This window comes from Myotis brandtii, unplaced genomic scaffold, assembly GCF_000412655.1.
Source record: "Myotis brandtii unplaced genomic scaffold, ASM41265v1 scaffold199, whole genome shotgun sequence".
Lineage (NCBI taxonomy): Eukaryota > Metazoa > Chordata > Mammalia > Chiroptera > Vespertilionidae > Myotis > Myotis brandtii.
In genome coordinates, this window is record NW_005357414.1 from 1,961,828 (window position 1) to 1,975,652 (window position 13,825).

General features: G+C 40.5%; 1 protein-coding gene and 1 pseudogene across 1 annotated transcript in view; one reads left to right on the forward strand and one right to left on the reverse strand.

Annotated features, from left to right (window-relative positions):
- LOC102239587 overlaps nucleotides 1-832 on the reverse strand; it is a 4,027-nt pseudogene extending 3,195 nt beyond the window's left edge.
- Nucleotides 833-1,094: 262 nt separating this feature from the next.
- Nucleotides 1,095-13,825, forward strand: part of LOC102239909 (charged multivesicular body protein 1a) — a 17,161-nt gene continuing 4,430 nt past the window's right edge. Inside the window, exon 1 of the mRNA XM_014538844.1 lies at nucleotides 1,095-1,139. Within this exon, the coding sequence (XP_014394330.1) occupies nucleotides 1,095-1,139 (45 nt within the window). The remainder of the gene's footprint in view (nucleotides 1,140-13,825) is intronic.

The following is a 13,825-nucleotide window of genomic DNA, read 5'->3' on the forward strand; positions in this document are numbered from 1 at the left end:
TATTCACAACTGAAGTTTTCCCACCACACTCTCTTATTATTTCAGTGTCAGTCTCTTGGGCTGGCCAGAGGTGGAGAGGGGAAAGCGGAAGAGGGGCAGAATTGGAGGAAATGGGGGCAACTCTTGCTCATTTCTCAGCCCTAACCCAGAGCTTCTCCTCCAAGTGCACGAGCGTATTCTATATCCCAGAGTCCTTTTTCAAAAAATTTGCAACCTTCAACCTGCTGGATTCTACATCTTAACACCCTTAGTGTGCCTTACTTGAACTAGAGGAGTCATTTTCCAAACAGGGGGTGGTAGGAAGAGGTTGTTTTTGTTCCTGCTGCCAAGGATAGTCTGGGATTTTCAAGTTACATATCTGGATTCTCCCCTAATACTCTGCAATATTTGCCATTTCCTAGCACATTTCACATCTTCCAATTTCCATGCCTTTGTTTCTGTTCTTCCATCTCCTTGAAACACCCTACCCCTTTAACTTTCACCATTCATGTCAAATTCCACTGCTGTCTGTTTTTTAAAAATATTTTTTTATTGATTTCAGAGAAGAAGGGAGAGGGAATGAAATAGAAACATCAATGATGAGAGAGAATCATTGATCGGCTGTCTCCTGCACATCCCCCCACTGGGGATCGAGCCCACACTGGGAATCAAACTGTGACCTCCTGGTTCATAGGTCAATGCTCATCCACTGACTCACACTGGCCAGGCTCCACTGCTTTCTTAAAGCCTTCCATGGTTTCTCCTTCCCAAATGTAGTATTTTCCTCTTTTTGATCTTGACTGTTCTCCGTCTGCACCACTCCAACTGGCACTTCAAATAGTCTGTCTCCCATTGTCACTCATGCTAATGTCTTATCTCCCCTTACATAGGAGATACTTGGTAAACACTTGATCTTAATTGAAAGCATTTTCCATAGAAACATAAGTAAATTTTGATTACTTTATGGATTTGGAGGGATGACCCTGGGGGATCAACTACTATGTGAAACAGTGCTTGTGTTTATAGAATAATGCAGGCAAGCTATAAACAATGGATTTCAACATGCACATGGTGTTTATAAATTGGGGGTGGCCTAGATTGATAGCAGGAAAAGCATGCAGCAAGTGGTCAACTACAAGTTGAATCTTCTGCCAGCAGAGGTCAGCATCAGTAGCATCCAAGCCAAAACAACCATGAACCCACTTTCCTTTTCCCTGTGTGGCAGTCCTGACAGTGTAGAAGACAGGATTCTCTGGCAACCTGCAACAGAGGCTCCTTATTAGCTATGTTGAAATTCAGGGTTGAGCTGAGAAGTGGCTACAGAAAGAAAAGGGCAGGACTAACCCCCTGCCCCACCACCATCACTACCATCGCCATCACCACTACCACCGTATACATTAAATTCCCTTCCATTGGCTCCAAGTCACTACTGGCATATTCTTGCACTCCATAATGCCTGCTGGGGCTCTCTCCCCTCCTGGCGATTTTCCTGTTATTCTCATTGTAGGTTTCATGATTAACGGCCTTCGGCTTCCAGTAAACTGCCTCACCCAGTTTCCAGTGACCGCCTACACCTGGCCCCCACCTGCACCTGGTCCCACTTATTACTCTGACTGATCTTTACAAGAGACAAAAATATCTTGCTCCCCCTACTTTGCCCTGCTGATGCCATTTTGGCCTCAGCCCTTCTGCTAGTAGATGTAATAATAAATTTATAACTCTTTACCCCTTTTGGCCTCGTGCGTTCCTCCTTAAGCAACCTTAACAATTACAACTCTTTACATTCTGACATTATAGTATGTATTATCCTAAATAACAAAGAAATAATACGTAAATTAACCCTCACACCCTCACAAGATGGCTGCCTACGAGCAGGCCAGCAGGGGGGTTAGTGAGGGACGACCAAACGACTGAACAAGCAGGCTGTGTGGGGTGACCAGGCTGGCATGGGGGGCAGTTAGGGGCTATCAGGTCAGCAGGGGGAGGGCAGTTAGGGGCGACCAGGCAGGCAGGTAGGTGAGTGTTTGGAGCCAGCATTCCAGGATTGTGAGAGGGATGTCCGACTGCCGGTTTAGGCCCTATCCCTGGAATTGGACCTAAACTGGCAGCTGGACATCCGCCAAGGGATCCCAGATTGGAGAGGGTGCAGGCTGGGCTGAAGGGACCTTTCCCATGCATGAATTTCATGCACTGAGCCTCTAGTAATGATATAAAATGAAAAAAAAATGGCATAACTTATGGTAATTATAGTTTTTAACTCATTTTGCCCTAAGATCCTACTTTTGGTTGGATTTTCATAGGCTTTACAACTGATAGGGAATTTAAAGAATTCATAGTCTAATACTTGTGGAGTTTTCTTTAAAAATATTTAAATTAAATATTTTCAGCATATGAAAAATATAAATATTATAACCAATATTCACATACCCACCACCCAGATACAGACACAGCACTGGTTATACAAGTATGCTCACACTGCGAACATTTATTGAACTGTACTCTTTTATTTTTACACATTATATTTCAAAAACATTTACCAAAAAAACTGATAGATACAAGTGTAGCTTTTGTGTATTTTCCTAATCTTATCCTTCTATTTGTAGAGGTCCTGAATGTAGAGATTCTCATCCCTAAGCAAGTTTTTGCACATTTACGAAATACATATGCATCCATAAACAACATATGGTAGTTTTTTGCATCTTTTAAAACTTCATATGAATAATGATCTGACTATATCCTTCTTCAATTGGTTTTGCTCCTCACTGTTTTGTGTATTATTATAGTCACTAGGAATGCATTAGAAAAGAAATAGTTGTGAGATGTTTATCTGCATTTATATATGTCATTGATTGTCTTCTGCTCTTTGGGACTATCTACTTAAAACTTGATTATGTGATTAGATTTGGGGAAATCACTCAACTTGAAACCTCTAGAAAACAGCCTCCTCTCCCCCTTTCAGGCCCCTAGTCTTCATCAAAGGCTACTATTCATTCACATTCAAGGCTTAAACATATTCAATGAGCAATTTCAAACATCTCTGAAATGTAAAGTTCTGCAGAAAGGTATTAGCATGCTTATGAAAATGTTATATAGGCAACTCTGTTTTTTTCTGAAATGCTAATGAGTTATCTTGAAATTTACACCTATTAAATTCTGCATCTTGATATTTTTTAAACCTCCATCCTCAAACAAGGGCATATGAAGGCAAATGGAAACAAGTTAAGAAAACATTTTTCATACAAATCTTGATCTCATTCAATGAGCAATTTCAAACATCTCTGATCTCATTTTTCTATTAAGACCTGAGAGGAAAAAACCCTCAGATAATATTCCCTCTCCCATTCTCCTCAACACTTCTATCATTTGTTTTATCCAAATAATTGATTAACAAGATCAAATAAGGTTATCATACAATTTATCTGTCATTTCCCAGATAAGATATAATGGACTCATACTGTTCTTCTTAGAAATATTTTTTTTTAGTTTAGAACCATGTAAATGTTACAAAATATAAATTTTATCTAAAGGTTGAAAAAGTCTAGTCATTTTTTAAGAGTGTCTCATTTTTCAAAGAAGAAATCCTCAATTTATAGCTCTGCAAGTTTGGGCATTTCACTTGTCACTAGAAAACTCACTAGAGTTTTCTTTCTTTCAACACCCCCATCTATTGCAATCTTATGGAATTGCCACTAAAGGCATATGGCTTTGTTTCTGCAACTCCTGGGGTGGGGGTCAGAGGGTGGGGTGGGAGGTGCAAATCTAAGTCAAATGATCCACACATTCTTGGCTACAGCCACTTCTTTTTATAATTTAAATGGGCAAGTTTTTACTTTTCCCGAAGAGCAATTAAGGAAATAGGAAAGCACTAAAATAGTAATAGATTTGTGGGTAGGCCCTGCAGTGGGAAAGAAAAGAACAAACATTTCTGCCATAGATTCATCCCTATAGTCAACAAATAGTTATTGAGTTCATACTGTTTGCTGATAATTGTCCTAGTTGCTGAGAGAATAGCAGTGAGCAAGACCAACAAGGCCTCTTTCCTTGCAGTTAATGGTCTAGTGTGGAGCCACAGATGGCAAAAAAAGTAAACTAATAAAATAAACATGACTTTAGACATTGGTAAGGGCTATGAGAAAACCAAATAGGGTAAAGGTGATGAAGAATGGCAATGGTGGTGTGATTATTTTGGATGGAGTGTCAGGGAAGGGCTCTCAAAGGAGGTCACATTTGAGCAGTGTCCTGAATAGGAGTGAGTCCACTGACAAAAACATGGAGTTGCTATATGACTAAGCAATGTAACGTCTATATATACCCAAAAGAAATAAAAACAGGCCCACACAAAAACTCATACATGGATGTTCACAGCAGCATTATTCACAATAGCCAAAAAGGGGTGTTGCAGTGGAAATATTTTTCTTCTAACCTTCTAGTATCTTTGGCTGGTCTAATAATCAAATTATCATAAGACAGTTTAGAAAGAAGGAAGCAAATTTAATTACCTATGTACAGGGGCCTCATAAGAATTTGAGACCTATAAGTAGTCAGGTAATTGAGGCTTATATGTCACCCTGAGTTAGGAGAAGGTTGCCTGATTCTGAACTTTAAAAGGGTGAAAGACAATTTAGGAAATGAGAAAAGCAAATGTTAGAAAAGCAAATGTTTTCTATGTCATGCAGAGACAATGGGACACAGAGAATAATTTTATTTCTAAGTCCTGCCAGCTCCTCCACAGCCCACCACACCAAGTACATATTCTGTGTAGTTATCTCTGGTGATAGTTCTCTTCCTAGACCAGGCCCTCTATAGAAATTCCTTTAGGCAGTTAAGAGGGAGGTAAAAAAAAAAACAAAAAAAAACAACAAAAACACCAAAACACTTTTCCTGAGTTTTTTGGCCTTGATCGTCTTTAGCTCAAGATACTCCACATGCCAAAGTAACACATTCTGGGGAGACTTCTTTTGAACCTCTTTAGTGGAAACAGCTCAAAGGCCCATCAAATGATGAATGGATAGACAAAAAGTGGTATATCGATATAATGGAATAATATTCAACCATAAAAAATGTTGACTCACTTCTATTACACGAGTGAACTTCAAAAACATTATTTTAATAGAAAGAAGCCAGTTACAAAAGGCCACATTTTGTATTATTCTGTTTATATAAAATTTCTAGAATAGGCTTATATATAGAGAGAGACAATGGCTTGTTGGTTGTTTAAGGCTGAGGAGGAGATGGCAGGTGTGAGGGGATAATAGCTAAAGGGTATACAGTTTCTTTTGGGGTAATAAAATGATGTAAAATGAGGTAGTGGTGATGATTGTATAGCTATATGAATTGTGGACAAAAGAAACAACCAAACTTGTAGAGAATTTTTATAAAAGTTTATTTGAGTCAACCTTGTACCATATGCTGGCAAGCAAGATATCAAATGCTCTGGAGAATAAGTTTTGTGTCTTTGTGCATTTGCAATTAAGGAGGGGACATAAAGAAGATTGGAGAAAGCAAGGTGGGGACTAGATTACAGAATAGTTAACAAGACTATGTGTTCTCTTAAGGGTTAATATCCCCTTTGAGGGGTTTTACTTGTAATATTTCAAAGGTGTGTTAACCTAGATGCACAAGAACAATGAACAGCGCTGGCCTAAAACTTTCACTAAAGAAGTTACAGGCCTGGAGCTTGACTACTCACCATGACCTGCCCAGTTAGGAATTTATATTCAGATCACCCTGTTAGGTTACTTTCTGTATAACCCCTTTTTCATCCACAGAATATACTACAAACCATGGAATTATCCACTTTAAAATGGGTGAATTTTATTGTATGTGAATTATAGCTCATTTTTAAAAAGAAAAATTGCTTCATGGATGTGTGAGAAATAATACTTTCTTACTCATTTCAAAATAATAGTAAAACATTTTAAAAGAAGAAAAAAGGAGTGAACGAGTCAGCCACATGCTTTGTAAGGAAAAAGGGTTTCAGGCAAATATGTAGAATCTAATGAACAAAATAAACTCATGAACAAAATATATCCAAAGACATAGAAGCATGGAACAGACTGACGGATCTCAGAAGGAAGGTGGGAGTGGGAGTTTTTTTGGGGGGGAATTAACCAGGGAATTTATATGCATATAAGCATAGCTCATGGACACAGACAATAGTGTGGTGAAGGCCTGGGAGTGGAGGATGCGGGGTGGAGGGGTAAATGGGGGAAAAAGGGGAACATCTGTAATACTTTCAACAATAAAGATAAATTTTTAAAAATGGCAAGTGCGGAGGCCTGAGGGTGGGGAGAGCTTGGTTTGTTTAAGGAACAGAAAAAACACCACGTGATACGGTTTCTGTTGAGCAAATGAGGAATAGAATGATGAGAGATATGGTAGAGAAATAGTAGAGACCAGATAGTACGGGTTTTTAAGGCTGTTTTAGTGAATTTGGGGTTCTTTCTAAACACAATGAGAAGGCATTGCAGGGTTTTAAAGATGGGAATTATATGATCTGTGTGTAATTTTGCAAATATTTCTTTGACTGCCAGGTAAAGAATAGTTTGTGGAATGGTATTAGAGTAGAAGCAGAGAGACTAGTTATAAAGCTACTTCAGTAATCCAAGCAAAAGTTGATAGTGGCCTGTACTAAGGTGGTAACAGAGAAGATGGAGAGAAATGGATGGATTCAGAACATATTTTGAAGGTAGAACTATCAGGACACACTGCTGTAGGGAGTATAGGGTGTGAAGAAAAGAGAAATAAGATATAACTTTTAAATTTTCAGTCTAAATTACAAATAAATAATTGTCCTTGTTTCAGATCTCTCTAGACATCTTTTGGGCTATGTGAAACCATAGGACTCTGTGTAGTTCTAACTCAAAAAAAGCAATGTGTAGATCTGTCCTTTTTTGCTATATTTCATTTTTATCCTTGGCTCTTTCAAATAATCCAACCCCCAGCTGTGTGATAATAACAATGAATAGTCTTTTAATCTTAATTTTATGCTTCGTTGTTATTATGTTATTACTTCCTCCCACTGTTTTCTCTTACCTCCTACTTACAATCTTAGACTTCCACAACATAAACTTACCATGAAGTTTACCGCCTGACAATTTTTATTTGCCAGTGAGGTCAACTCACGGTTCCAAAGAACTACAGGAGGCCACATTTTTTTCCAAGTAGTTGCCCATGGAGCTTTGAATTGTCTGTGGTTTTCAATTACTTGTGCTAGTCTTCTTTCCATCAGCATAGCTAATTGAGTTGGCTCGAAGTCTCTGGAAAAAAACGGCTTTATAATGAAGACTGAAGGAGTGGAGTATTTATTTCATACAACACAGCTAAAAAGCTCTACAGGAGAAACTTAATAAGGTCAAGATAATGTATTTTTTCTCTTGCATTCCAGTTTTATAAAAAGTTTTGTTTCTAAAATTGTTTTTTACATAGATGAAGATTCCTAAATACAGTAGATTTCTCACTAAGAAATCAAGTAATTGGTATTACTTAATTTTCAATTTTATTAGCTATACAGAATCATGCAATTCTCATTAGCTTGTCCTTCAAGCATGATTTCTGCTGTGTTCCTGTTTTAATAAACAGCACTGCCATTCAAAAACTCAATGGAATCAGAAACCTTTTCCCTCATCTCTCTCATTTAACCTGTTACTAATTCTTGTCATCTACCACTTAAATAAATATCCCATTCATGTACCCAGTTGTCTATTTATATTCATCCCCATTATCTTGGTTTTGGCTCAAGCCTCTTTCTATTTCACCTAGAATACTGCAATATTTTTCTGACAAGTCCTCTTTCTATTACTTGTTTTCCTTTAAAAACCATCCATCCTGCTACTGCCACAGTGATTTTTCTAAATGTAAATCTGATTTTTAAACTTCTACCTAAAAGCTTTCAATGGCTTCCTATAGCCTGTTGGATAAAATCCAAACCCCGGAGCACAGCATACATGACACTTCATTATTTGTCCTCTGTTCACTTTTCCAACATCACTTCCAATTCTTCCCCTGTGCTCTAGGTATCCTGAGTTACTTACTGGACCCCTACGTATGTTATGAGTTTTATGCCTCATTGACTTTGTACATGTTGTTCCTCTGCCCAGAATAATGTTTCCTTATTCATCTCCCACCCCATCCCCAGCATACGTCTATTCTTCTTCAAGATCCAGCTCAAATGTCTCCTCTATGAAACTTTCTGAGATTCATCCCATGGCCCTGATAGAAAGTAGGCATTTAATGAATGCTGATGAATGGGTAAATGCATTGAATGGATAAAAGGTAGTTCATGGGGCCAAGGGTGAAAGGGTCAGGAATAGGACTCCAGAGCATTGAAGCATGTGAGAAGCTGAACCAGAGAGCTTGGATTAGGGATGTGAAAGGAAGGAAAGTTGCAGAGAACAAAGGAAAGAGCAAAGGAAGGTTTGTGGTATTCCTGGTTCAGGGTGATTTCCATATACAGTTAGCCCTACATATTTGTGGGTTTCACATATGCAGACCCAACCAACGGGGGATCGAAAATATTAAAAAACATATATTACATTGTTTTCAACATGTACTATGTAGTTAGGCCTACAATGGTTGCATCTGTCCAGAACATGTACAGACCTTTTTTCCTATTATTTTCTAAAACATACAGTATAAAATGTATTTAAATGGCATTTACATTGCATTAGGGATTATAAATAATCTAGAGATTGTTTAAAATAGACAGAAAGGTATGTGCAGGCTATATGCAAATCCTATGCCATTTATATAAGGAAGTTGAGCATCTGTGGATTTGGGTATCTGAGGGGGTCCTGGGGCCAATCTCCCATGAATACTGAAGGATGACTGTGCTCAATTAATTCTTTCACAAAAAGTGAAACATGATAACTACTGAGCTGAAGCTGCCCAGAAAGGAAAGGCACTGACATAGAAAGGAGAAAGAAGTTAAGGTCATATTGAGTTACACATTGTTTTTGTTGCTGTTGTTGTTACAAATACACATATGTTTTCACATAGCCCAAAAGAAATACACACCACAAGCATCCCTGCATCTGTTTATTTTTCTACTATCTCCTCTTCCTGCTAACCTAATCTGGAAAGATTACTTTTCACCGGAGGAACTTTGGAAAGAATTTTAAAAGTCTCTGAGAGTCTATAGTTTCCATTACAACTTTTACAAATTTAACTTTGCCCAGCCAGCGTGGCTAAGTGTTGACCTACAAACCAGGAAATCATGGTTCAATTCCAGGTCAGGGCGCACGCCTGAGTTGTGGGCTCAATCCTCAGTTTGGGGCATGCAGGAGGCAGCTGGTTGAAGATTCTCCCTCATCATTGATGTTTCTATCTATATCTCCCTCTCTCTCTTCCTCTCTGAAATCAATAAAAATATATTTAAAAAATTTATTGTTGAAAGTATTACAGATGCTCTCCTTTTTCCCCCATTGACCCCCTCCATGCCCATTCCCACACCCTCCCCAGGCCTTTACTGTACTATTATTGTCTGTCCATGGCTTATGCACATACTAGTATGCATATAAGTTCTTTGGTTAAACTCTTTTCACCCAAACCCTTTCCCTCTGAAATTCATCTGTCTGTTGAATGTTTCAATGTCTCTGGATCTATTTTGTTCATAAGTTTATTTTGTTCATTAGATTCCACATATAAATGAGATAATGTGATACTTGTCTTTCTCTGACTGGCTTATTTTTTCTTTTTCCAAAAGGCCTTTGGAGTTTACAACTAGGTCAATACTATGTTATCATAAATTTAAAAATTAGAGCTGCGTATTCCATTGTATAAATGTGCCACATTAAAAAAAACCTTTATTGTTGAGAGTATCACAGATGTCCCCTCCTATTTCCCCCCCATTGCCCCTTTCCACCCAGATCCTGCCCCATCCAGGCCGTCACCACCCTATTATCTGTGTCTATGAGTAATATCTTATACTAGAGGCCCGGTGCATGAACTCATGCACCAGTGGGGTCCCTTGGCCTGGCCTGTGAGATTGGACCGAAATCAACTCTCTGACATCCCCTGAGGGGTCCCAAATTGCAAGAGGGCACAGGCTAGGCCGAGGGACCCCACTGGTGCAAGATCGGTGCTGGGGAGGGATGCGGGAGGTTGGCCAGCTGGGGAGGGACCGCAGGAGGGCTCCAGGGTGTGTCCAGCCCATCTCACTCAGTCTCAATCAGCCAGACCCCAGCAGCAAGCTAACCTACTAGTAGGAGCGTCTGTCTCCTGGTAGTCAGTGCACATCATAACTACTGGTTGACCGGTCGACTGTCTGCCCCCTTGGTGGCCAGTGCACGTCATAGTGAGTGGTTGAGAGGCCTTAGCATATCATTAGCATATTACGCCTTGATTGGTTGGATGGCCGACCAGACGACTGGACACTTAGCATATTAGGCTTTTATTATATAGGATAATAAAAGAGTAATATGCAAATCGACCAAACAGCAGAACAACTGGTCACTATGATGTGCACTGATCACCAGGGGGTAGACACTCAACACAGGAGCTGCCACCTGGTGGTCACTGCTCTCCCACAGGGGGAGCACTGCTCAGCAAGAAGCCCTGAGCGGGGCTCACGGCTGGCAAGTGCAGTAGCAGTGGTGGGAGCCTCTTCCGCCTTCAAGGCAGCGCTAAGGAGCAGTGAGCCCGGCTTATGGCTGATGAGTACAGTGGTGGTGGCAGGAACCTCTCCCGCTTCCGCTGCAGGCAGGCGGTAAGAAGCGAGGGGTCTGGGACTGCGAGAGCCCCAGACTGTGAGAACAATGTCTGACTGGACATCCCTCAAGGGGTCCCAGACTGCAAGAGGGCACAGGCCAGTCTAAGGGATCCCCCACAAGTGCACGAATCTTGAGCACCTGGCCTCTAGTATGCATATAAGTTTTTGTTAATCTCTTCCCACCCCTTTCCCTCTGAGATTTATCAGTCTGTTCCATGTTTCTATACCTCTGGACCTATTTTATTCATTGGTTTATTTTGTTCATTGGATCCATTGTTTGTTTATTTTTATTTTTAGATTCAATTATTGATAGATATGTATTGATTGCCACTTCATTGCTCATATTTTTTATCTTTTTTCTTCTTCTTAAAGAAGACCTTTTAACATTTCATGCAATACTGGTTTGATGGTGATGAGTTCCTTTAGCTTTTCTGTGTCTGTGAAGTTCTTTATCTGACCTTCAATTCTAAATAATAGCTTGGCTGGGCAGAGTAATCTTGACTGCAGGCCCTTGCTTTTCATGACTTTTAATATTTCTTGCCATTCCCTTCTGGCCTGCATAGTTACTTTTGAGAAATAAGCTAGTCATATGGGTACTCCTTTGTAGGTAACTAACTGTTTTTCTCTTGCTCTGTTAAGATTATCTCTTTGTCTTGAACCTGTGGCATTTTAATTATGTTATGTCTTGGTATGGACTTCTTTGGGCTCCTCTTGTTTGGTACTCTGTGCTCTTCCTGGACTTTATGTCTATTTCTTTCACCATGTAAGGGAAGTTGTCTCATTATTTTTTCAAATAGGTTTACAATTTCTTGCTCCCTCTCTTCTCCTTCTGGCACCCCCATGATGAGAATGTTGGTGTGCTTGAAGTTGCCTCAGAGGCTCCTTATACTATCTTCATAATTTTGGACTCCTTTTTCTTTTTGCTGTTCAGATTTTGTGTTTTTTGCTTCCTCATATTCCAAATAGCTGATTTGATTCTCAGCATCCTCTACTCTACTTTTGATTCCCTACAAATTATTCTTCATTTCAGTTAGCGTATCCTTCATTTATGTCTTCCTTTTTTATGTCGTTCATGTTCTCATTAAGTTCCTTGAAGTTCTTACTAAATTTCTTGAACATCCTTATAATCATTGTTTTGAACTCTGTACTTGGTAGTTTGCTTGCTTCCATTTCATTTAGTTCTTTTTCTGGAGATTTCTTCACTTCTTTCATTTGCAATATGTTTCTTCATCTCCTCATTTTGGCTGCTTCCCTGTGTTTGTTTCTACATATTAGGTAGAGCTTCTATGTCTCCTGGAATTGGTAAAGTGGCCTTGTATAGTAGGTATCTTATGGAACCCAGTGGCTTAGCCTCCCCAGTCACCTGAGCTCACTCTAGGTGAGTCACTCTGTGAGCTGTGTGCATTGTCCTGTTGTAGTTGAGCCTTGATTGCTGTTGACATCACTGAGAGGGATTGATCCCCCAGGCTGATTATCTATGTGGACCAACTGCAACTACAATGGAAGAGTTGCTGTGCAAGGGGCGCCCCTATGGAGCAGGTCTTGCTTCAGTGGGCCTATGGTGCTCCCTGAGTCTGCCCCTTGAGTGTTGTTGCTCTTGGTTGTGGTAGAATTATAATCTGTGGTGGTCTGAAGCTGAACACTGGGTGGACTGGCTCTGGGGCCTCCTAAAAGGTGCAAAGTTGGCTACTGCCTGTGCACTGCCTAGGGCTACCCAGAATGAGCTACAGAGGGATCTACAGATGGCTGCTACTTGTGCTGGCCTAGGACCATGGTCGGCAAACTGTGGCTCGCAAGCCACATGCGGCTCTTTGGCCCCTTGAGTGTGGCTCTTCCTAAGCCTTAGGGGTACTCTAATTAAGTTAATAACAATGTACCTACCTATATAGTTTAAGTTTAAAAAATTTGGCTCTCAAAAGAAATTTCAATCGTTGTACTGTTGATATTTGGCTCTGTTGACTAATGAGTTTGCCGACCACTGGCCTAGGAGGTGTCCAGGGAGGCTAGGCTGTGAACAAGGCAGGTTGCTGCTAGTGTCAGGCCTGAGGCCACTTATCAAGAGGTATGGGCATACTGAGGAAAGCTGTTTTTTTGAGAGATTTTAGGAAGCCTGAGCTAGGAGAGGCCATTCATATGGAAAAGCCCCTGGAAACAGCTTGGGTAGGGTTGCAAATTGGGTGGGGCAGGGTCTCAGGGAATCACCAGGGTGGGGCAAACAGTGTGGGTCAGGTTGATGGAGACTCAGATATGGCAACTGCATATTTTTTCTGTGGCAGGAAGGTCTTAGCAAAGGAACAATGACCTCTGTCAGTACTTTTGTCTGGGAGACAGCTGCCAACCCCCCAAGTCCTTGCCCTGATGCCAGATAATATAGTTCCTCCCAATATGTCTCTGGATCCTTTCAAGCTACTTCCCAGTGCTGGAGCTCAGAGGGAGTGAGACCAAGGAAGTCCATGCATTGGCCCTTTAAGAGCAACTGCCTGGGACTTCAGCAGCCTTCATGTCTTTAAGCCACAATTCCCACAGGTTTTTTTAAGCCCAAAGTTACAGGGATTTCTCTTTCAGGCATTTGATCCAGGGTCTGGGGGGTCTGGGACCTTGTGCTCCTCACAGGAGATCTCCCCAGCTAAGATATCCCTCCCAGTTAAAAGAACACCATACGTGTGTGCTGGACCAGCCCGTTCTGTACCTCCACCCTTTTTACCATTTGCAATGTGGCTTCTTCTTTAATTCTCTATTTGTAGGACTTCTGTTCAGCCAGATTTCAGGTGGTTCTGAATGATAGTTCTTCTGTAGTTTAGTTTTAATTTTGATGTGGTTATGGAAGGATGCAAGTACCATGGCTACCTGCACTGCCATCTTGACCAGAAGCCTGTACCACATCGTTGTGTTTTTTTTTTTAATTTACCTTTATTGTTGAATGTATTAGAGCTATCCCCCTTTTTCCCCAATAGTACCATACACCCACCCCCTCTACCCCCACCCAGAGGCCTTCACCACACTATTGTCTGTGTTCATAGGCTATGCATATCTACACTAATAAAAGAGAAACATGGTAATTAGCGTACGACCGCTACCCTTCCCATTGGCTAATCAGCATATCCTTATGCAAATTAACTGTCAGCCAAGATGGCGGCC